The sequence below is a fragment of the Salvelinus fontinalis genome, chromosome 23, assembly GCF_029448725.1.
Source record: "Salvelinus fontinalis isolate EN_2023a chromosome 23, ASM2944872v1, whole genome shotgun sequence".
Classification (NCBI taxonomy): domain Eukaryota; kingdom Metazoa; phylum Chordata; class Actinopteri; order Salmoniformes; family Salmonidae; genus Salvelinus; species Salvelinus fontinalis.
The window spans coordinates 38229402-38254350 of NC_074687.1; the positions used below are offsets into that span (position 1 = coordinate 38229402).

At 43.8% G+C, this 24949-nt stretch overlaps 1 protein-coding gene across 5 annotated transcripts in view; it reads right to left on the minus strand.

Annotated features, from left to right (window-relative positions):
- Positions 1-24949, minus strand: part of itga6a (integrin, alpha 6a) — a 57841-nt gene that overhangs the window by 18570 nt on the left and 14322 nt on the right. For 2 of the 5 annotated variants that reach the window (XM_055878746.1, XM_055878743.1), the window contains exon 1: positions 12240-12771. The exons of 1 other annotated variant lie outside the window; for it this stretch is intronic. In XM_055878746.1, the coding sequence (XP_055734721.1) occupies positions 12240-12421 (182 nt within the window). In that variant the 5' untranslated portion in view covers positions 12422-12771. Of the gene's footprint in view, positions 1-12239; positions 12772-24949 lie in introns of those variants that run through there. 2 more of the 5 variants (XM_055878744.1, XM_055878742.1) reach the window with 1 other exon arrangement.

Sequence of the window (24949 nt, forward strand, 5' to 3'; positions counted from 1 at the left end):
CTCCCAGCTGCCCACTGCACTGAGGCTAGGTAACACGGTCACCACCGATAAATCCGTGATAATCGAAAACTTCAACAAGCATTTCTCAACGGCTGGCCATACGTTCCTCCTGGAGACTACAAATCAGCTGGGCTTGACAATCTGGACCCCCTATTTCTGAAACTGTCCGCCGCCATTGTCGCACCCCCTATTACCAGCCTGTTCAACCTCTCCTTCGTATCATCTGAGATTCCCAAGGATTGGAAAGCTGCCGCGGTCATCCCCCTCTTCAAAGGGGGAGACACCCTGGACCCAAACTGTTACAGACCTATATCCATCCTGCCCTGCCTATCTAAGGTCTTCGAAAGCCAAGTCAACAAACAGATCACTGACCATCTCGAATCCCACCGTACCTTCTCCACTGTGCAATCCGGTTTCCGAGCCGGTCACGGGTGCACCTCAGCCACGCTCAAGGTACTAAACGATATCATAACCGCCATCGATAAAAGACAGTACTGTGCAGCCGTCTTCATCGACCTGGCCAAGGCTTTCGACTCTGTCAATCACCATATTCTTATCGGCAGACTCAGTAGCCTCGGTTTTTCTAATGACTGCCTTGCCTGGTTCACCAACTACTTTGCAGACAGAGTTCAGTGTGTCAAATCGGAGGGCATGTTGTCCGGTCCTCTGGCAGTCTCTATGGGGGTACCACAGGGTTCAATTCTCGGGCCGACTCTTTTCTCTGTATATATCAATGATGTTGCTCTTGCTGCGGGCGATTCCCTGATCCACCTCTACGCAGACGACACCATTCTGTATACTTCTGGCCCTTCCTTGGACACTGTGCTATCTAACCTCCAAACGAGCTTCAATGCCATACAACACTCCTTCCGTGGCCTCCAACTGCTCTTAAACGCTAGTAAAACCAAATGCATACTTTTCAACCGTTCGCTGCCTGCACCCGCACGCCCGACTAGCATCACCACCCTGGACGGTTCCGACCTAGAATATGTGGACATCTATAAGTACCTAGGTGCCTGGCTAGACTGCAAACTCTCCTTCCAGACTCATATCAAACATCTCCAATCCAAAATCAAATCTAGAGTCGGCTTTCTATTTCGAAACAAATCCTCCTTCACTCACGCCGCCAAACTTACCCTAGTAAAACTGACTATCCTACCGATCCTCGACTTTGGCGATGTCATCTACAAAATAGCTTCCAATACTCTACTCAGCAAACTGGATGCAGTTTATCACAGTGCCATCCGTTTTGTTACTAAAGCACGTTATACGACCCACCACTGCGACCTGTATGCCCTAGTCGGCTGGCCCTCGCTACATGTTCGTCATCAGACCCACTGACTCCAGGTCATCTACAAGGCTATGCTAGGTAAAGTGACGCCTTATCTCAGTTCACTGGTCACGATGGCTACACCCACCCGTAGCACGCGCTTCAGCAGGTGTATCTCACTGATCATCCCTAAAGCCAAAACCTCATTTGGCCACCTTTCCTTCCAGTTCTCTGCTGCCTGCGACTGGAACGAATTGCAAAAATCTCTGAAGTTGGAGACTTTTATCTCCCTCAACAACTTTAAACATCTGCTATCTGAGCAGCTAACCGATCGCTGCAGCTGTACATAGTCCATCGGTATATAGCCCACCCAATTTACCTACCTCACCCTCATACTGCTTTTCTTTTTTTTTTTTACTTTTCTGCTCTTTTGCACACCAGTATCTCTACTTGCACATGATCATCTGATGATTTATCACTCCAGTGTTAATCTGCTAAATTGTAATTATTCGATTTATTGCCTACCTCCTCATGCCTTTTGCACACATTGTATATAGATTCTCTTTTTTTCTACCATGTTATTGACCTGTTTATTGTTGTAACGCTTTTCCTCCTCCTCCTCTTCATCCGAAGAGGAGGAGTAGTGATCAGACCAAAATGCAGCAGGTTTTGAAAACATAATGAATTTAATAACTTCCGAAAATGAACACGAAAACAAACACTGGAATGACTACAAAATAACAAAACGAACATAGACTGACCTAAAACATGAGAACTTACATATAACACGAAGAACGCAGGAACAGGTACAGACTATAACAAACGACAGAACAAACGCTACAGTCCCGTGTGGTACGAACGAACATACAGACACAGGAGACAACCACCCACAAACAAACAGTGTGAACACCCTACCTTTATATGGTTCCCAATCAGAGGAAACGACAAACACCTGTCTCTGATTGAGAACCATATAAGGCTAATTACCAATGGCCTAAACATAGAAACACAAAACATAGAATGCCCACCCCAACTCACGCCCTGACCAACTAAACACATACAAAAATAACAGACAACAGGTCAGGAACGTGACAATTGTTTACTCCATGTGTAACTCTGTGTTGTTGTCTGTTCACACTGCTATGCTTTATCTTGGCCAGGTCGCAGTTGCAAATGAGAACTTGTTCTCAACTAGCCTACCTGGTTAAATAAAGGTGAAATAAAAAATAAAATAAATAAAAATTGAAGAACTGGGAATATTGAACCACCAGCTTTCATTTGTTCTCATGTTCTGTCACGCCCTGACCTGAGATATCTATGTTTTCTTTATATTTTGGTTACGTCAGGGTGTGACTAGGGTGGGTACGTTAGTTTTTGTATTGTCTAGGGTTTTTGTATATATAGAGTGTTTGTAGGTTTAGGTGATTTGTATGTCTATGGTGGCCTGATATGGTTCCCAATCAGAGGCAGCTGTTTATCGTTGTCTCTGATTGGGGATCATATTTAGGTAGCCATTTTCCCTTTGGTGTTCGTGGGTTCTTGTTGTATGTTTAGTTGCCTGTCTGTACTATCCATATAGCTTCACGGTTCGTTTTGTTATTTTGTTAGTTTGTTCAGTGTTCATTCGTTAAAATAAATAAGTATGTACGCATAACACGCTGCGCCTTGGTCTCCTCCTTACAATGGCCGTGAAATGTTCTGAGCAAGGAACTTAAACGTTAGCTTTTTTACATGGCACATATTGCACTTTTACTTTCTTCTCCAACACTGTGTTTTTGCATTATTTAAACTAAATTGAACATGTTTCATTATTTATTTAAGACTAAATAGATTTTATTTATGTATTATATTAAGTTAAAATAAAAGTGTTCATTGTTCATTCATTATTGTTGTAATTGTCATTATTACAAATATATATATATATATAAAAACCGATTAATCGATATCAGCTTTTTTTGGTCCTCCAATAATCGGTATCGGTATTGGCATTGAAAAATCATAATCGTTCGACCTCTAGTCTCAACATCAACAGTGAAGACGTGACTCCGGGATGCTGGCCTTCTAGGCAGAGTTGCAAAGAAAAAGCCATATATCAGACTGGCCAATAAAAATTTAATATTAAGATGGGCAAAAGAACACAGATACTGGACAGAGGAACTTTGCCTAGAAGGCCAGCATCCCGGATTTGCTTCTTCACTGTTGTCACGTTCCTGACCTGTTTTCTGTTAGTTTTTAGTTGTTAGTTTAGTTGGTCAGGACGTGAGTTTGGGTGGGCAGTCTATGTTTTCTGTTTCTATGTTGGTTTTGGGTGACCTGATATGGCTCTCAATTAGAGGCAGCTGAGTCATATTAAGGTAGGTGTGTTCACACTGTTTGTTTGTGGGTGATCGTCTTCCGTGTCTGTGTCTGCGCACCACACGGGACTGTTTTCGGTTTGTTTTGTACATCGTTCTTTTGTGTAGTCTATTTTCCCTGTTCGTGCGTTCTTCGTGTTATTTGTAAGTTCGTATTGTTCAGGTCTGTCTACACATTCGTTTTTGTTATTTTGTAGTTTATTCAAGTATAGTTCGTGTCATTGTTTCGTCGTGTCTAATAAATCATTATGTATTCAACACCCGCTGCGCCTTGGTTCAATCCATGCTCCTCCTCATCCGAGGAGGAGGAATCTGATAACGATCATTACAGAATCACCCACCCAAACCCGGATCAAGCAGCGGGTTCACGGACAGCGCACAAAACAGGATTTCTGGTCTTGGGAGGAGATCATGGAAGGAAAGGGACCATGGGCTAAAGTTGGAGGTAATCGCCGCCCATGGGAACAGCTGGAGGCAGCTCGGAGAGCGGAGGAAACCGGAGAGAGGAACCGGTGTTATGAGGGGTCGCGTCTAGCACGGAAGCCCGAAAAGCCCGTGAGTACTACAGAACATTTCTTGGGGTGGGGGCTAAGAGGTAGGTAGGAGACCTGCGCCCACTTCCCAGGCTAACCGTGGAGAGCGGGAGTACGGGCAGACACCGTGTTACGCAGTAGAGCGCACGGTGTCTCCTGTACGTGTGCATAGCCCGGTGCGGGTTATTCCACCTCCCCGCACTGGTAGAGCTAGATTGAGCATTGAGCCAAGTGCCATGAAGCCGGCTCTACATATCTGGCCACCAGTACGTCTCCTTGGGCCGGCTTACATGGCACCAGCTTTACGCATGGTGTCCCCGGTTCGCCTACATAGCCCGGTGCGGGTTATTCCACATCCCCGCACTGGGCGGGCGACGGGGAGCATTCAACCAGGTAAGGTTGGGCAGGCTCAGTGCTCAAGGGAGCCAGTACGCTTGCACGGTCCGGTATTTCCCACGCTACCTCCCCGCCCCAGCCCAGTACCACCAGTGCCTACACCACGCACCAGGCTTCCAGTGCGTTTCCAGAGCCCTGTTCCTCCTCCACGCACTCTCTCTATGGTGCGTGTCTCCAGTCCGGTGCCTCCAGTTCCGGCACCACGCACTAAGCCACCTGTGCGTCTCCGGAGCCCTGTACACACTGTTCCTTCTCCCCGTACTCGTCCTGATGTGCGTGCACTCAGCCCGGTGCCACCAGTGCCGGTACCACGCACCAGGCAAATAGTACGCTTTGAGTCCAGTGTGCCCTGTCCCTGCTCCCCGCACTAGGCTTGAAGTGCGTGTCTCCAGTCCGGTGCCTCCAGTTCCGGCACCACGCACCAGGCCTACAGTGCGTCTCAGCCGGCCAGAGTCTGCCGTCTGCCCAACGGCGCCTGAACTGTCCGCCTGCCAAGCGCCGCATGAACTGCTCGTCTGCCATGAGCCTTCAAAGCCGCCCGTCTGCCATGAGCCTGCAAAGCCGCGCGTCTGCCATGAGCCTACAGAGCCTTCCGCGAGACAGGAGCCGATAGAGCCTTCCGCCAGACAGGAGCCGCTAGAGCCTTCCACCAGACAGGAGCAGCCAAAGCCTTCCGCTAGACAGGATCAGTCTGAGCCATCCGTCTCCCCAGCGCCATCTGAGCCATCCGTCTCCCCAGCGCCATCTGAGCCATCCGTCTCCCCAGCGCCATCTGAGCCATTCGTCTCCCCAGCGCCATCTGAGCCATCCGTCTCCCCAGCGCCATCTGAGCCATCCGTCTCCCCAGCGCCATCTGAGCCATCCGTCTCCCCAGCGCCATCTGAGCCATCCGTCTGCCCAGTGCCGTCTGAGCCATCCGTCTGTCCCGAGCCATTAGAGCCGCCCGTCTGTCCCGAGCCGTCAGAGCCGATAGTCAGTCAGGAGCCGCTAGAGCCAGTCGTCAGTCAGGATCTGCCAGAGCCGCCAACCAGACAGGATCTGCCAGAGCCGCCAACCAGACAGGATCTGCCAGAGCCGCCAACCAGACAGGATCTGCCAGAGCCGCCAACCAGACAGGATCTGCCAGAGCCGCCAACCAGACAGGATCTGCCAGAGCCGCCAACCAGACAGGATCTGCCAGAGCCGCCAACCAGACAGGATCTGCCAAAGCCGCCAACCAGACAGGATCTGCCAGAGCCGTCAGACAGTCATGAGCTGCCCTCCAGTCATGAGCTGCCCTCCAGTCATGAGCTGCCCTCCAGTCATGAGCTGCCCTCCAGTCATGAGCTGCCCTCCAGTCATGAGCTGCCCTCTAGTCATGAGCTGCCTTCCAGTCATGAGCTGCCCTCCAGTCATAAGCTGCCCTACAGCCATGAGCGTCCAGTGCCGTCAGCCAGCCATGAGCGTCCAGAGCCGTCAGCCAGCCATGAGCGTCCAGAGCCGTCAGCCAGCCATGAGCGTCCAGAGCCGTCAGCCAGCCCGGAGCTGCCAGTAATCCAGAACTGCCCCTCAGTCCAGAGCTGTCTCTCTGTCCGGAGCTGCCCTTCAGTTCGGAGTTGCCCCTCTATCCTGAGCTATCTCTTTATCCTAAGCTACCTCTCTATTCTGAGCTACCTCTCTATCTCGACCTACCTCGCTGTCCTGAGCTACCTTGTTTTGGTGTTGCTCCTTATATTAGGTGGGTGGAGAAAGAGGGTGGTCATTCTTAGGGGGAGATGTAAGCTGGGATTGACTATGGTGGGGTGGGGACCTCGCCCAGAGCCTGAGCCACCACCGTGGTCAGATGCCCACCCAGACCCTCCCCTAAACTTTGTGCTGGTGCGCCCGGAGTTCGCACCTTAAGGGGGCGGTTATGTCACGTTCCTGACCTGTTTTCTGTTAGTTTTTGTATGTTTAGTTGGTCAGGACGTGAGTTTGGGTGGGCAGTCTATGTTTTCTGTTTCTATGTTGGTTTTGGGTGACCTGATATGGCTCTCAATTAGAGGCAGGTGTTTTTCATTTCCTCTGATTGAGAGTCATATTAAGGTAGGTGTGTTCACACTGTTTGTTTGTGGGTGATTGTCTTCCGTGTCTGTGTCTGCGCACCACACGGGACTGTTTTCGGTTTGTTTTGTACATCGTTCTTTTGTGTAGTCTATTTTCCCTGTTCGTGCGTTCTTCGTGTTATTTGTAGGTTCGTATTGTTCAGGTCTGTCTACACATTCGTTTTTGTTATTTTGTAGTTTATTCAAGTATAGTTTGTGTCATTGTTTCGTCGTGTCTAATAAATCATTATGTATTCAACACCCGCTGCGCCTTGGTTCAATCCATGCTCCTCCTCATCCGAGGAGGAGGAATCTGATAACGATCGTTACAACTGTTGATGTTAAGACTGGTGTTTTGCGGGGACTATTTAATGAAGTTGACAGTTGAGGACTTGTGAGGCGTCTGTTTCTCAAACTAGACACTCTAATGTACTTGTCCTCTTGCTCAGTTGTGCACCGGGGCCTCCCACTCCTCTTTCTATTCTGGTTAGAGCCAGTTTGCGCTGTTCTGTGAAGGGAGTAATACACAGCGTTGAACGAGATCTTCAGTTTCTTGGCAATTTCTCGCATGGAATAGCCTTCATTTCTCAGAACAAGAATAGACTGACGAGTTTCAGAAGAAAGTTCTTTGTTTCTGGTCATTTTGAGTCTGTAATAGAACCCACAAATGCTGATTGTCACGTGTGCTCCCTCTCCCACCTCTAGGTCACCAGGCGGCTCATTAGGGCGCACACCTGTCACCATCGTTACGCACACCTGCGTGTCATCAGATTCACCTGGACTCCATCACTTCCCTGATTACCTTCCCTATATATGTCACTCCCTTTCCTTCCCCAGGCGTCATTGTTTCCGTTTCTGTTTCATGTCTGTGCGTTGTTCGTGTTCTGTATTATTTTGCATTTATTTATAAAAACACTCACTCCCTGAACTTGCTTCCTGACTTTCAGTGCACATCGTTACACTGATGCTCCAGATACTCAACTAGTCTAAAGAAGGCCAGTTTTTTGTTTCTTTAATCAGCACAACAGTTTTCAGCTGTGCTAACATAATTGCAAAAGGGTTTTCTAATGATCAATTAGCCTTTTAAAATTATAAACTTGGATTAGCTAACACACCGTGCCATTGGCACACAGAAGTGATGGTTGCTGATAATGGGCTTCTGTACGCCTATGTAGATATTCCATAAAGAAACTGCCGGTTCCAGCTACAATAGTCATTTACATCATTAACAATGTCTACACTGTATTTCTGATCAATTTGATGTTATTGAAATGGACAACAAACATGTGTTTTTCGTTCAAAAACAAGGACATTTCTAAGTGACCCCAAAAACTTGAAAGGTAGTGTATATTATTATGCAAGTCAATTAAGAACAAATCCTTATTTACAATGACAGCCTACACCAGCCAAACCTGGGCCAATTGTGCACCACCCATTACATTTACATTACATTTAAGTCATTTAGCAGACGCTCTTATCCAGAGCGACTTACAAATTGGTGCATTATGATATCCAGTGGAACAACCACTTTACAATAGTGCATCTAACTCTTTTAAGGGGGGGGGGGGGTTAGAAAGGATTACTTTATCCTATCCTAGGTATTCCTTAAAGAGGTGGGGTTTCAGGTGTCTCCGAAAGGTGGTGATTGACTCCGCTGACCTGGCGTCGTAAGGGACTCCCAATCTTGGCCGGTTGTAATAAAGACTGGATTTGAACCAGGGTGTCTGTAGTGATGCCTTTTGCACTGAGATGCAGTGCCTTAGACCGCTGCGCCACTTGGGAGCCCTAATATACAGTGTCAGATGGAAAAAGGTAGATCTCTACTCATCACTTCCACTCCCTCGGAACCTATATAATTAGAAGGAAGGAAAATACTTTAGTGTATCACACTTAAAACGAGGTTGTGCTTTCAATGCAACCATTGGGGAGTTGCAAAGATACACAATGACTGTTCACTTCTTTCACTTTAGATGGGCGGCTTTCAACACAACATGTTTTTTTAAGTGCACAGAGACATTGGCAATAAACCCTGAAGGGCTTGAGGTTGTTTTGAGTTCAAATCAGTTTTACACAATCATTGCTAGACACCGAAGGTTATCTAACTAGAGAGGAAGGGTAAGTGAGTTAATCCCTTTGGTTGAGTTGAGTTGAGTTCAGATAGTGAGGATATTAGTCTGTTATATAGCCACACCCGCTGCTCCAATAAGTATGGCCAACTCATCATAATACGCTCCTTTAAAAAAATAGTTCCAAGCCCCAATGTACTAAAAAGGAAGTGGTCACTCAGTACAAGCAATAGCCAATAAATGATTTGCTAACATTATTAATTAATTCATATTCCCAATTAAATGTTGCTGATAATTTGGCCAGATGTGCATTTTCCATTAACGCCACTGACTGTGAATATCAGGTGCTCTAGGTGGGGGAAAACATAAATAGAGTCAATTGTCGATTGGTTTCACAAATATTTGCGTTGACATTTGGTTTTCTAAGCTGTGTAATGACATAGCGGGTTAATGAGCATCACAGCTGTTAGCCAGGGCTACACATTAACTATCTTTGTGCTAAACTCTGCTTTCACTTGGTTTGTTCATTATCTAAGATCACATGAGGATCTAAATTTGAGATCCCAGCCAGTTCTTGACTTTGGCAGGAGCTCACCAGAGCTGAGTACCGGTACCTCAAATGTTCTACTGCTTGAGCTCCTGTTCCTAGAATATTACATCAAAAGTATTGTGGAGCTCCTGCACCTAAAGATAAACTGTACCGGCACCTATTTCAGTTCAAGTAAAGCACGGATGCATTGCTTGCTGTTTGGGGTATTTTAGGCTGGGTTTCTGTACAGCACTTTGATATATCAGCTGATGTAAGAAGGGTTATATAAATACATTTGATTTGATTTGATTACAGACAAAATGTTTAGAAGACACTGTGTTTCCCTTCTGATCTCAATGACCTAAAACAGATAGGCCTACACATTTTTTTTATGATACTATCTTCTTTGTAACAACCAACCAAGGACAAGAACCCAGCAGGGAAGGGAAACTGTCATAAAGGCAAATGGTTCATTTTCAACAGGTCTTCTTAGCCTTCATTAGAGTTCTGTGGAAGACAGGGACAGATTTACTAGAATGTTTGTCTTTCTCCTAAAGACTTGAATTTTGTTTGAATTGTTATTCTTCCGAAATGACATTGCTTAGTAAATCTGATCCCAATGTGTGTGGCTTTTCAAAACACCAAGACTTGAGCTCTTCTATATTTGCTAATAAATCAGTGTCTCTCTACCCAACCAAGGAATTCTAGCCACCCTTTGAAATTGACTGGGACACAGCCAACTGCCAGTCTCCTGAGAAATACCAAGGTTCTGTTTGTCCAACAAATACCATGAAATTCACTATATATTTTAGAGACTGCTGCTTTGGGCCATCAGCAGGCTTCTCTTGAACTTATTTCTTGGACAGGCAGAGAGATACACACACTTGTAAAACATTAACATACAAGTAGGACATTCCACTTTTTTTAACTAGTAATTTACAGCAGCCATTAAGGTGAAAATGTGCTTTGAAAATAGCATTAAAAAAAAACTTTCAAAAGTTGTGTTGTTCATCTGTTTCCACTCCCTATCCATTTATGGGCACAAAGGCATGATTTTGTCACCAATAAGCATTTTAACTGTCTTATTCTAACCTTTATTCAAAGCACTTAACCTCAAGCATGTTCCCTTTCAAATGACACTATGGTTATGCTTAACTGCATCCTCCTACTGTACATGCTACTTATAAGAATTTAACTTATAATATTGCTTGACCTAAAGATCTCTGGCGTTGAAGGTGATAAACATGTAGTAAATTTGTTAACAATCATACCAAGAACTGCCGTACCTGAAGAGGTTCTCATTGCATTCTTCAAAGCAGGATCTAAGTGAGGATCTAAGCAAAAGAAGGGCAATCTGAGTGATCTAAGGAATCTTGGCCTAAATGTTGTTATCAGTGCATGGCAGACTGGGCCTTTGCATCTCTAATGTACTGCATCAAGTGCCCTCTGGCTGCCACCAAATGTGTGCTTGCTTGTTGGAGCTCAGCTAAGCTCACCCTGGCTACAGTATGTGTGTGGATGTGACATGCAGCAGAGCCCATCCCCCTGCTCTGTTCTTCTGGTGGTATAGCTGGAACACACACCTGTGAGGCATGGTTTTGTCCCACGCTGGATCATTGCACTCACCCCTAACTTTCCTGGCACCTCAGGGTTGGCTAAATTAAATGAATCACAGGTTACACACGGATGGTGCCCATCCTATCTATCATTACCATTACTAATCATTATTGAATGTCAGGTATGTCAATATATTTTGCTCTTTCGGTAATACAGCAATGCTGACCATAGTTAAAATACATCTTTATTTGATGAAGTTAGACTTCATGGATTGTTCTTTATCTAAATATATTCAATGTTTATGGCTGCAATGTTTTTAAATAGTGCACAGTGCACTGCACTGTGCACTGTGTTCTGTCTGGGCCACTGCCCTTAGCACCCTGTTCTAAACCAATAATTCACCCCGACCCATGCCACACTCATCCACTCTCAGTTGGGACAATTACATCAGGTCACCAATCATTCCACTTTTCACAGGAATTCATCTAAACTATCAGAGAATGGATTACAGCTGAATAGATAAAACCATGGTTGCACCACAGCAGATGCCTGAGTTGCTATTAAGTAGAACGACAACCATTTGTTATAAACTCGGGGTTATAACCATGTTATGAACTCATTAAATAAGTGCACAAGAATGGAGTTGCAGGCAGATCTATTTTTAAGAATGAAAAACAGCAGAAGTATTTGGTGGTTACTTGACACCAAAATTCTTCTGAAATGATAACAGTGATAATATACTTTTCAATAAACATCTGGGTGTGCAATACAGTGTCCCATACTATGAAAAAAAACCGTATGATATCCCGTGTGTATTCACTTTTTAATGTCCTTACATATTTCCTATTCATATTCAGAGGCCCCCATCTCAACCTCTCATTTGGGGGATAGAGTCACTTTCTTTTGAATAAATGTCATTAACATGCATGATTTCTCCAATGACAAAGCTCGTTACCTCTGGTTTTCCATTGTTAATTTGTAGCAAGGCCGCTGTCAAAGGGCATTCTGAAACACACAATGACTGGACCCACGCACTACTGAATATAAATACTCATTGTGCTTCTAGCCTATTAACACGCATTCAACACGTAGGTCTCCAAAACAAAGAGAGTAAAAAAAATGTTTAAGACCTTAAAATATTTAAAAACCATGTACGAATAGCAATAGTTAATTTATCTCCATAACGAAACAATTGTGGAACGTTGCGTTAATAGGAAACGTTTTTAAATGCACAGTATCGTTTTAAATGCACAATATTCTCCTCCCTTGACAAGAAAACGGTCCCACAGGAATTTGATCAATGGACCTGCTACCATGCATCAAGTGATGAACGCTCCAACTAGCGTTACTGTAAAATGGAGACTGGAGACGCACAATAAGTAGCCTAACCTACCCACACGAAGTGTAAGCCTAATAAATGTCACATAACTAATTCAACAACAATATCAACAACAAAACAGACGAAACTTACATTCTCTTATCTGAAGGAATAAGTTGCCGGTGCATGGCTAGAGAGAATCCAAATAAACTGCCGGGTTCCCCGTCTTTCCTCAGGACATTCAAGGTATCCAGGTTGAAGGCTGATATATGAGTCCATTCTAGCAAACAAAAAAGTGCCACATGAATTGGAAAATATCTTCTTGGGAGAACCATTGCGCTAGGACCTAATGGTACCACTATAGTCCAATGTTGTGCCGCTGTCTCCACGTTCCACTACACCTCGCTCAGGATTCTCTGCTGAATGGTACTGTTGTTTTCCCGGGGTTATGGATTAAGTTCGTGCAGTACAGCGCCCCTCCCTCCTCTGCTTGGTTTTCACTACTTAACACATCGACAAAAGTCAAAATTGGCTATGGTAAACATTCTTGAAAACAAAAATCTGCTTTTTGTTTTTCATTTAAGGTTGGAGTTAGGTTTACGATTAGCAGTGTGGTTACGATTAGAGTTCAGGTTAGGGTTATGTTTAAATCACATTTTAAGAAGAGAAATTGTAGAAATAAACGGGGTTTAGCCATTTGTGGCTGTGTTGACTAGTGACACTCCTTTGCTGTCCTCCACCCTTTACTTACGTCACCTTGCAAATCCCCACAACAGTTTTCTGGGGTTTGATTTTAATTACATTTTACCTGCAATGGCCATTCAGTAGTCGTCATTCATTCCAGTTTCCATTTGAGGTTTATTAGTGTGAAATTTACCATTACTTTTAGATATTTTTTCCCCTTGACATGGCCAAATAACTATGGAAGCCCATTCCCACCACCAAAAACAATATAAAATGTAGATACTATCTCAAAATGTCGAGGTACTTAAGTCAAAAATTCGACCTACTAAATCGAAATTTCGAGATACTAACAACAAATGTTTTTAGATGCCCCAACACTTTTATTCGGTTAAAAAAATATGGACACAAAAGCAGGTATTGTTATTTAGACTGATTTGCCTCATTGTCAACTCACGCGCAATTAATCTGTGCTTCAAGTCTGATCAACTGTAGTTTACTGATAACCACTACAGCTGCATGTAGCCTAGAGAAGCCTATTCGCTCTGATACCTCTGGCCAGGGGAAATTAAGCGGTAATGTCATGTATTTATAGACCAAGCTATGCATTTATAGCCTAAAAAAGGCCTATTTATTTGTGTTAAGAAAAATGGGAATGTGATAAAATGTTTATATTCAAACTTCAGCTGGCTAAACTACCTAGACCTTTTCAATCCAAAATTATTGACTGGAATTAATCAATCAACACAATAGTGATGACATACTATGTGAGTAACTTTTTAATTGCAGATGCCCTGATAATTCTATTGTCCAATCGCATTTGTTGTTTAAAATACATATGACTTGTATGACTAGCCCATATAAAACCATTTTACAGCTAATTTATTACTATGTCATACTAGGGTCCGGAGTTTTACCTGGTTAGGTTAGCCCATGGTTCTCAAACTTCTCCTCGGGGACACCCAGATGTTTCTCAATTTTGTTTTAGCCTTGAACTAGTTCACTTGATTGACCTAATCAAGGGCTTGATGATTAGTTGACCATTTGAATCAGGTGTGCTAGTTCTGGAATAGATAAAATACATGAACCGGCAGGGGGTCCCCGAGGAGAGGTTTGAGAACCACTGGATCAGCCTACCAGACCACTGGGTCAGCCTAACCAAAAAGAATGGCACTGATTGGCCTATAGGTGGCACTGTTATAAGCAGTCCCACTTAAATCCTCATATCCGCCACCCTGTTTGACCAAGAGACTGCAAACTTTGTAGGTAGAGGTCGTTCTTCATGCTGATCACATTTGTCTCTGAACAAACTGCTGACTTATCAGGAATAATAAATCAGGAAATCGGGCCTCCCAAGTGGCACAGTGGTCTAAGGCATTGCATCGCAGTGCTAGAGGCATCACTACAGACCTGAGTTCCATCCCAGGCTGTAACACAACCGGCCGTGATCAGGAATCCCATAGGGCGGCTCACAATTGGCCCAGCATCGTCTGGGTTAGGGGAGGGTTTGGCCGGGGGATCTTTAGTTGGCTCATTGCGCTCTAGCGACTCCTTGTGGTGGGCCGGGCAACTTCAGGCTGACCTTGGTTGTCAGTTGAATGGTGTTTCCTCCGACACATTGGTGCGACTGGCTACCCGGGTTAAGCTGGCGGGTGTTAAAAAGCGTGGTTTGGCGGGTCTTGTTTTGGAGGAAGCCTCTCAAGCCTGTTGGGGAGTTGGAGCGATGAGGCAAGATCGAAATTGGGGAGAAATCTGATTTTACGTGTCGATTTAAATCCTTTGTAAATACACTCCACAATGGCCTATCAACGTCAAGCAATATAGGGTCATCAAAAACATTACCATGATGAAACGTTTAGTTTGGCATTGATATCTTAAAAAATAAGGAAACTATTAACAATTCACTTTTTTGACTATGTAACGCTAATGCTTAAAATAATAATGAAAAATCTTCTCATTGACTAAAACTCAGATTCACTCCAAATTTTGTAATTGGACTCACCACAATAGTCCCTAAAGATTTTGAGAAAAATAACGTTGATGTACTCAAAGACGGCCACCAGTAGATATATTATTAGCACATACTCTAATATGCTAAAAATGAAATACTTCTCATGAACCATAGGACTAAATGGTGTAGGCCCATGGTACATGTCTTAACTTAGTTTAAGAAAGCTAAGGGATTGGTTAAAAGATGGCTGAGTTAAACAAATTAAAATGACGTTTTTACTTGTCCATTTAATCCACTGTAAATCCACTCCACAGTGGCCTATCAACTTGAAACAACACTCTTATGGACATCCCTAAGATGAACCACACTGAATTTGGTATTGATATCACACTGAATTTGGTATTGATATGCATATTGTCGAAACCTCGTAACTAAATGTTTACCAATTTAAATGTTTTAATATTTATTGAAAGCAGTAACTACCCTCATGAATAGCTTCATTAAATTAAATCAAAGTTCACTGTAGCCAATATTGATCAGAAATGGCTATTTGGTAAAGAGACTGGACTGAGAGATACATGTAGTCTATTCATCAATGTATATGTACCAATAATCACACTCTTATGCCGACAAATTATAATCAAAAGAGGTCCATATGTTTTAGGGCATCTAGCTAATAATGTCAAAGTGCCAGGGCTTTTTAGTATTACTAATGTTTGGACATGGATGGACAGCAGGTCAACTGTGAAGCTAACCAGTTGGATAATGAACCTCCCAAATCAGGGCAGAAAAAGAGACACAGTTGAAGTCGGAAGTTTACATACACCTTAGCCAAATACATTCAAACTCAGTTTTTCACAATTCCTGACATTTAATCTTGGTAAAAATTCCCTGTCTTATGTCAGTTAGGATCACCACGTTATTTTCAGAATGTGAAATATCAGAATAATAGTAGAGAGAAGGATTTATTTCAGCTTTCATCACATTCCCAGTGGGTCAGAAGTTTACATACACTCAATTAGTATTTGGTAGTGTTGCCTTTAAATTGTTTAACTTGGGTCAAACGTTTTAGGTAGCCTTCCACAAGCTCCTCATAATAAGTTGGGTGAATTTTGTCCCATTCCTCCTGACAGTGCTGGTGTAACTGAGTCAGGTTTGTAGGCCTCCTTGCTCACACACGCTTTTTCAGTTCTGCCCACAAATTTCCTATAGGATTGAGGTCAGGGCTTTGTGATGGCGACTCCAATACCTGGACTTTGTTGTCCTTAAGCCATTTTGCCACAACATTGGAAGTATGCTTTGGGTCATTGTTCATTTGGAAGACGCATTTGCTACCAAGCTTTAACTTCCTGACTAATGTCTTGACATGTTGCTTCAATATATCCACATAATTTCCCTTCCTCATGATGCCATCTATTTTGTGAAGTGCACCAGTCCCTCCTGCAGCAAAGCACCCCCACAACATGATGCTGCCACCCCCGTGCTTCACAGTTGGGATGGTCTTCTTCGGCTTGCAAGAATCCCCCTTTTTCCTCCAAACATAACGATGGTCATTATGGCCAAACAGTTCTATTTTTGTTTCATCAGACCAGAGGACATTTCTCCATAAAGTACGATCTTTGTCCCCATGTGCAGTTGCAAACCGTAGTCTGGCTTTTTTATGGCGGTTTTGGAGCAGTGGCTTCTTCCTTGCTGAGCGGCCTTTCAATGTCAATATAGGGCTGTTTTACTGTGGATATAGATACTTTTGTACCTGTTTCCTCCAGCATCTTCACAAGGTCCTTTGCTGTTGTTCTGGGATTGATTTGCACTTTTCGCACCAAAGTACGTTCATCTCTAGGAGACAGAATGCGTCTCCTTCCTGAGCGGTATGACAGCTGCGTGGTCCCATGGTCTTTATACTTGCGTACTATTGTTTGTACAGATGAACGTGGTACCCTAAGGCGTTTGGAAATTGCGCTCAAAGATGAACCAGACTTGTGAAGGTCTACAATTTTGTTTCTGAGGTCTTTTGATTTTCACATGATGTCAAGCAAAGAGGCACTGAGTTTGAAGGTAGGCCTCGAAATGCATCCACAGGTACACCTCCAATTGACTCAAATGATGTCAATTAGCCTATCACAAGGTTCTAAAGCCATGACATAATTTTCTGGAATTTTCCAAGCTGTTTAAAGTTACAGTCAACTTTAGTGTAGTGTATGTGTATGCAAACTTCTGACCCACTGGAATTGTGATACAGTGAATTATAAGTAAAATAATCTGTCTGTAAACAATTATTGGAAAAATTACTTGTGTCATGCACAAAGTAGATGTCCTAACCGACTTGCCAAAACTATAGTTTGTTAACAATAAATTTGTGGAGTGTTTGAAAAACGAGTTTTAATGACTCCAACCTAAGTGTATGTAAACTTCCGACTTCAACATTTACATTTAAGTCATTTAGCAGACGCTCTTATCCAGAGCGACTTACAAATTGGTTCAACTGTAGGTAGAATTGGCACGCTGACTTGTCCAGTCTTTGCCTCAAGCCTTTTTTGTTCACTAAGTTGCAAGGATTGGAGCTTCTCAAATTCACGCTCCATAAGAAAACTTAAAGATTTTCATTTTAAAAGCTTCTTAAAACAAGGAATACTTTTGATAGACAATGGTCAATTTGATAGGATCCTAATCCTTCATCAATAAGAGAATGGCTTCTAAAATATGTATGACCATTCTGACTCATAACACCTGGCGGACACAATGTTCATGAATAAGTAGTTATTCCTAAATGTTGCGGTGTCTACACTTACAGTATGTCTCAAATGAAATGGCATCCTTCTCTCCCAGGGAACCATGCCAGCTCCTTGGCACATCCCCTTACAGGAAGAACACAGCTAATGTGCCAGCCATGCCCTGCTATCTTCTCAATACATTTTGGGAACATAAAACAATTGAATGATGCATGTAGTTCTGTCCTTGAGCTGTTCTGTCCTTGAGCTGTTCTTGTCTAATGATGTTCTGTATTATGTCATTCTGTATTATGTTTCATGTTTTGTGTGGGCCCCAGGAAGAGTAGCTGCTGCTTTTGCATCAGCTAATGGGCATCCTAATAAAATACCAAATACCAAAAATACCAAAATGAGTCAGAGCAACTGTGGGTCAGAGCTGAGGACATCCTAAAATGCTGACCACACCGCCGTGTCGCGTGCGCGAGCGGTGAAAAATAAATGTATATATACATGTTATTCAGTCATTGCCCCCACACTGCTTGAGCGCATCAACGAGCGTCTGCGTAGTCAGGCACTAAAATAGAACTTGGTTCTCCCATTGGGTGATTGTGGGTGATTGAAAGATGAACTGAGGTCCACACGCCAGTCCATTTGGTGGTGGTAATGCATCTTAAAGTTGGTTGCCAACCTCCATATAAAGTCCAAAGAAGAAGAAGATGCCTGAAGGAAGAGAGATTACTAGAAACGAACTCGGTTTACCCTTTTATCTGTAAAGATTAATTTTTGGAGTAGAGGACCATTTCAGGTAAAATAACAGCCCAATGTTTATATCCCAGGACAGATTAACTAGCAACCGCAAGTTAGTTTTGATATTTCAACCTGCGTGTCCTGATTGTGTCTGGTGTGGGTGGACAAAATCAACATGCGCGCGAGCGGTGTGGTCAGCATGTAAGGGGCACTCTGCCCTCAGTCTGATGAACTAGAGGACAACACTGTGCATAACACTCTTGTTGGGAGACTTCTGACTCAAGGTGTGAGCATTAGTCTTCTCTCTGTTGGACAAAGGTGTGAATACAGTTTGTTGGCATGTCCTGCAAGAAAATATTATTGATGAGTAGAGTGTACTTTAGCCTCAAGGAATACTTTTAAAAAAAGTTATTGATAACTCAACCCTGTGTACATTTGTTCACACATATCAAACACACATGGTCTTAACATGTTTCAATGGAATGTTTGCCGCCTATTTCTCATTCACAAAATATTGTGTTTGATCATGCCTTTAAGAGGGTTTACAGATTGAACTGACCTGAGCCTTATTCTCACTGCAGAGAACAAAACAATGTGGGCATTGTAGAGACCTCAAAGCTAAATCTGTCCCCATTTCAGCTAGTATGGTCAAAGATTATAGGGAGAGAGAGTGAGAAAGAGAGAGAGAGAAAAATTCCATCTAGACACAATTGCTCTAGAGCACACAAAAAACGATACATACCCAGGCCTACATATCAGCGCCACAGGTAACTTCCAAAAGCTGTGAACGATCTGAGAGACGCCATCAAACGGAACATAAAATTTGACATACCAATTATGATCTGACTAAAAATACTTGAACCAGTTATAGAATCCATTGCCCTTTATTGTTGTGAGGTCTGGGATCCGCTCACCAACCAGGAATTCACAAAATGGGACAAACACCAAATTGAGACTGCATGCAGAAATATGCAAAAATGTCCTACAACGTAAAACACAAAATAATCCATGCAGAGCAGAATTAGGCCAATACCCGCTAATTATCAAACTCAAGCTGGTCCTTGGGCAGGCTGGTCCTTGGCCTCTGTTCACAAACACAAACAGAGCCCCAGGACAGCAACACAACTAAATCATGTGAAAACAAAAAGATAATTACTTGACACATTGGAAAGAATTAACAAAAAAAACAAAGCGAACTAGAAAACTATTTGGCCATAAACAGAGAGTACACAGTGGCAGAATGCCTGGCCACTGTGACAGCCCCAAAATTAAGGAAAGCTTTGGCTATGTACAGACTCAGTGAGCATAGCCTTGCTATTGAGAGAGGCTGCCATAGGCAGACCTGGCTCCAAAGAGAAGACAGGCTATGTGCACACTGCCCACACAATCAGGTGAAAACTGAGCTGCACTTCCTAACCTCCTGCCAAATGTATAACTATATTAGAGACACATATTTCACTCAGATTAAACAGACCCACAAAGAATTTGAAAACAAATCCAATTTTGATAAACTCCCATATATTTTGGGTGAAATACCACAGTATGCCATCACAGCAGAAAGATTTGTGACCTGTTGCCACAAGAAAAGAGCAACCAGTGAAAAACAAACACCATTGTAAATACAACCTATGTTTATTTATTTTCCCTTTTGTACGTTAACTATTTGCACATCCTTACAACACTGTACAGTAGCCATACTATGACATTTGAAATGTCTCTATTCCTTTGGAACTTTTGTGAGTGTAATGTTTGCTGTTCATTTTTTGTTTATTTCACTTTTGTTTATTATCCATATCAGTTGCTTTGGCACTTTAAACATATGTTTCCCAATCCAATAAAGCCTTTTGAATTCAATTGAAAGGGGCGAGGTGCCTATGACTGGGAGGCGCCTATGCCAGCCAGGTCATTATAATGGAAGCATTACTGGTTACAGCAAAGATGTGTCAGAACACAAGGATTACAATAATGGAGATCACAAGAGCAAAGCAAGATACCATTAGGCAAGTCTCTTTACTAATGTAATCCAGTTATCTCATGAGGTAGAACAAATAGTACAGTGCATGTATGTTTCCATCCCGGAGTAAGCGCCAATTAGCCTGAAGCTAGCCCGACTAGGGCTCCTGTGCTACCACCGAAGCCCACTCCTGGGCTACAATATCCGGACCCCTTCTACTGCCGTACGGGGCACGGAACCCCGCCGATCCTCTACGACTAGAATACCGACATAATCTGCCCGAGGACTCCAACAGGCCACTCAGGCGCGACGCCCACTGAAGGCCCATTCTGCTAACCTGCTAGGCCTGCTAGCTACCTAGAGCTACCTGGAACCCTACTAATTCCACGACTGGTCTATCAACGTCACCACACGAAGAGGCAAAAACAGACTTACCCCCATCGCGACATCCCCGAAAGGCTAACTTGCTATCCCCGGTCTGCTAACTGCTAGCTTGCCTGCCCCGGTCTGCTAGCTTGCCTGCCCCGGTTTGCTAACTGCTAGCTTGCCTGCCCCGGTCTGCTAACTGCTAACCCCTGCTAACTGCTTGCTTGCTAACCCGGTCTGCTAACTGCTAGCTTGCCAGCCCCGGTCTGCTAACTGCTAGCTTGTTTAGCCCCTGCCTACTAACTGTTAGCATCGGCCTGCTAACTGTCTAAATCGCCGTGTCCCCAGTCAGCCAAACCACTCACTGGACCCATATGTTCACTTGGCTACGCATGCCTCTCTCTAATATCAATATGCCTCGTCCATTACTTGTCCTGGTTAGTGATTACTGTCTTATTTCACTGTAGAGCCTCTTGCCCTGCTCAATATGCCTTAACCAACCATGCTGTTCCATCTCCTACATATGCGATGACATCACCTGGTTTAAAAGTCTCTAGAGACTATATCATTACTCAATGCCTAGGTTTACCTCCAATGTACTCACATCCTACCTTACCTTTGTCTGTACACTATGCCTTGAATCTATGCTATCGAGCCCAGAAACCTGCTCCCTTTACTCTCTGTCCCGAACGTGCTAGACGGCCAGTTCGTATAGCATTTAGCCGTACCCTTATCCTACTTCTCCTCTGTTCCTCTGGTGATGTAGAGGTTAATCCAGGTCCTGCAGTGCCTAGCCCCACTCCCACTCTCCAGGTGCTCTCATTTGTTGACTTCTGTAACCGTAAAAGCCTTGGTTTCATGCATGTTAACATTAGAAGCCTACTCCCTAAGTTTGTTTTACTCACTGCTTTAGCACACTCTGCCAACCTGGATGTCTTAACCGTGTCTGATTCCTGGCTTAGGAAAACCACCAAAAACCCTGAAATCTCCATCGCTAACTATAACATTTTCTGCCAAGATAGAACTGCAAAAGGGGGCGGTGTTGCAATCTACTGCAAAGATAGCCTGCAGAGTTCTGTATTACTATCCAAGTCTGTACCCAAACAATTCGAGCTTCTACTTCTAAAAATTCACCTTTCCAGAAACAAGTCTCTCACTGTTGCCGCTTGCCATAGACCTCCCTCTGCCCCCAGCTGTGCCCTCGATACCATATGTGAATTGATTGCCCCCATCTATCTTCTGATCTCGTGCTACTAGGTGACCTAAACTGGGACATGCTTAACACCCCGGTCATCCTACAATCTAAGTTTGATGCCCTCAATCTCACAAAAATTATCAATGAACCTACCAGGTACAACTCCAAATCCGTAAACACGGGCACCCTCATAGATGTCATCCTAACTAACTCACCCTCCAAATACACCTCTGCTGTCTTCAATCAAGATCTCAGCGATCACTGCCTCATTGCCTGCATCCGTAATGGATCTGCGACCAAACGACCACCCCTCATCACTGTCAAACGCTCCCTAAAATACTTCTGCGAGCAGGCCTTTCTAATCGACCTGGCCGGGGTATCCTGGAATGACATTGACCTCATCCCGTCAGCAGATGATGCCTGGCTAATCTTTTAAAGTGCCTTCCTCACCATCTTAAATAAGCATGCCTCATTCAAAAAATGTAGAACTAGGAATAGATATAGTCCTTGGTTCACTCCAGACCTGTCTGCCCTTGACCAGCACAAAAACATCCTGTGGCGTTCTGCATTAGCATCGAACAGCCCCTGTGATATGCAACTTTTCAGGGAAGTTAGGAACAAATATACACAGGCAGTTAGGAAAGCTAAGGCTAGCTTTTTCAAACAGAAATTTGCATCCTGTAGTACTAACTCAAAAAAGTTCTGGGACACTGTAAAGTCCATGGAGAATAAGAGCACCTCCTCCCAGCTGCCCACTGCTCTGAGGCTAGGAAACACTGTCACCACCGATAAATCCACTATAATTGAGAACTTCAATAAGCATTTCTCTAAGGCTGGCCATGCTTTCCACCTGGCTACCCATACCCCAGTCAACTGCCCGGCACCCTCCACAGCAACCCGCCAAAGCCCCCACCATTTCTCCTTCACCCAAATCCAGATAGCTGATGTTCTGAAAGAGCTGCAAAATCTGGACCCTTACAAATCAGCCGGGCTAGACAATCTGGACCCTCTCTTTCTAAATAATCTACCGAAATTGTTGCAACCCTTATTACTAGCCTGTTCAACCTCTCTTTCGTATCGTCTGAGATTCCCAAAGATTGGAAACCTGCCACAGTCATCCCCCTCTTCAAAGGGGGTGACACTCTAGACCCAAACTGCTACAGACCTATATCTATCCTACCCTGTCTTTCTAAGGTATTCGAAAGCCAAGTTAACAAACAGATTACCGACCATTTCGAATCCCACCGTACCTTCTCCGCTATGCAATCTGGTTTCAGAGCTGGTCATGGGTGCACCTCAGCCACGCTCAAGGTCCTAAACGACATCATAACCGCCATCGATAAGAGACATTACTGCACAGCCGTATTCATCGACCTGGCCAAGGCTTTCGACTCTGTCAATCACCACATTCTTATTGGCAGACTCGACAGCCTTGGTTTCTCAAATGATTGCCTCGCCTGGTTTACCAACTACTTCTCTGATAGTGTGTCAAAACGGAGGGCCTGTTGTCCGGACCTCTGGCAGTCTCTATGGGGGTGCCACAGGGTTCAATCCTCGGGCCGACTCTCTTCTCTGTATACATCAATGATGTTGCTCTTGCTGCTGGTGATTCTCTTATACACCTCTACGCAGATGTCTCCATTCTGTACACTTCTGGCTCCTCTTTGGACACTGTATTAACTAACCTCCAGATGAGCTTCAATGCCATACAACTCTCCTTCCGTGGCCTCCAACTGCTCTTAAACGCAAGTAAAACTAAATGCATGCTATTCAACCGATCACTGCCCGCACCTGCTCGCCCGTCCAGCATCACTACTCTGGACGGCTCTGACTTAGAATACGTGAACAACTACAAATACCTAGGTGTCTGGTTAGACTGTAAACTCTCCTTCCAGACTCACATTAAGCATCTCCAATCCAAAATTAAATCTAGAATTGGCTTCCTATATCGCAACAAGCATCCTTTACTCATGCTGCCAAACATACCCTCGTAAAACTGACCATCCTACCGATCCTCGACTTCGGTGATGTCATCTATAAAATAGCCTCCAACACTCTACTCAACAAACTGGATGCAGTCTATCACAGTGCTATCCGTTTTGTCACCAAAGCCCCATACACTACCCACCATTGCGACCTACACGCTCTCGTTGGTTGGACCTCGCTTCATACTCGTCGCCAAACCCACTGGCTACAGGTTATCTACAAGTCTCTGCTAGCTAAAGCCCCTCCTTATCTCAGCTCACTGGTCACCATAGCAGCACCCACTCGTAGCACGCGCTCCAGCAGGTATATCTCACTGGTCACCCCCAAAGCCAATTCCTCCTTTGGTCGTCTTTCCTTGCAGTTCTCTGCTGCCAACGACTGGAACGAACTGCAAAAATCTCTGAAGCTGGAAACACTTTTCTCCCTCACTAGCTTTAAGCACCAGCTGTCAGAGCAGCTCACAGATTACTGCACCTGTACATAGCCCATCTATAATTTAGCCCAAACAACTACCAACTACCTTCCTCTACTGTATTTATTTTGCTCCTTTGCACCCCATTATTTATATTTCTACTTTGCACATTCTTCCACTGCAAATCTACCATTCCAGAGTTTTATGCTATATTGTATTTACCTCGCCACCATGGCCTTTTTTGCCTTTACCTCCCTTATCTCACCTCATTTGCTCACATTGTATATAGACTTATTTTTCTACTGTATTATTGACTGTATTATTGACTGTATGTATTATTGACTGTGTGTTTGTTTTACTCCAACTCTGTGTTGTTGAATGTGTCGAATTGCTATGCTTTATCTTGGCCAGGTCGCAGATGCAAATGAGAACTTGTTCTAAACAAGCCTACCTAGTTAAATAAAGGTGAATAAAAAAATTAAAAAAATGTATGTATGTAAATGTAAATGCTCAGCATTTACTCGACAAAAATATTAAAATAGTTTCCATCAAGTCAATGTATGCTTTATATTTGTAATAAAGCAGGATATTGACTTCCAATACTAATGAACTTGATTCTTTATCCTCTCAAACTACAATCTTGTGAAACACAAAGTCAATTACATGACCATTCTAAGTCAGGAACAAGAATTCCAGATTACTTGTTGTATAGCTTCTGAGTCAAATTGTCCCCATTATGAACAACAATTATGAACTCTTACAAGTCCAAGCGTCTTGGTGCCCGCCTATCTCTTAGGGTAACCGCGGTCAATCTGACTCTCAATAACAATGTCTTTAGACTGTGGCGTTGTCACAGGTGTAGG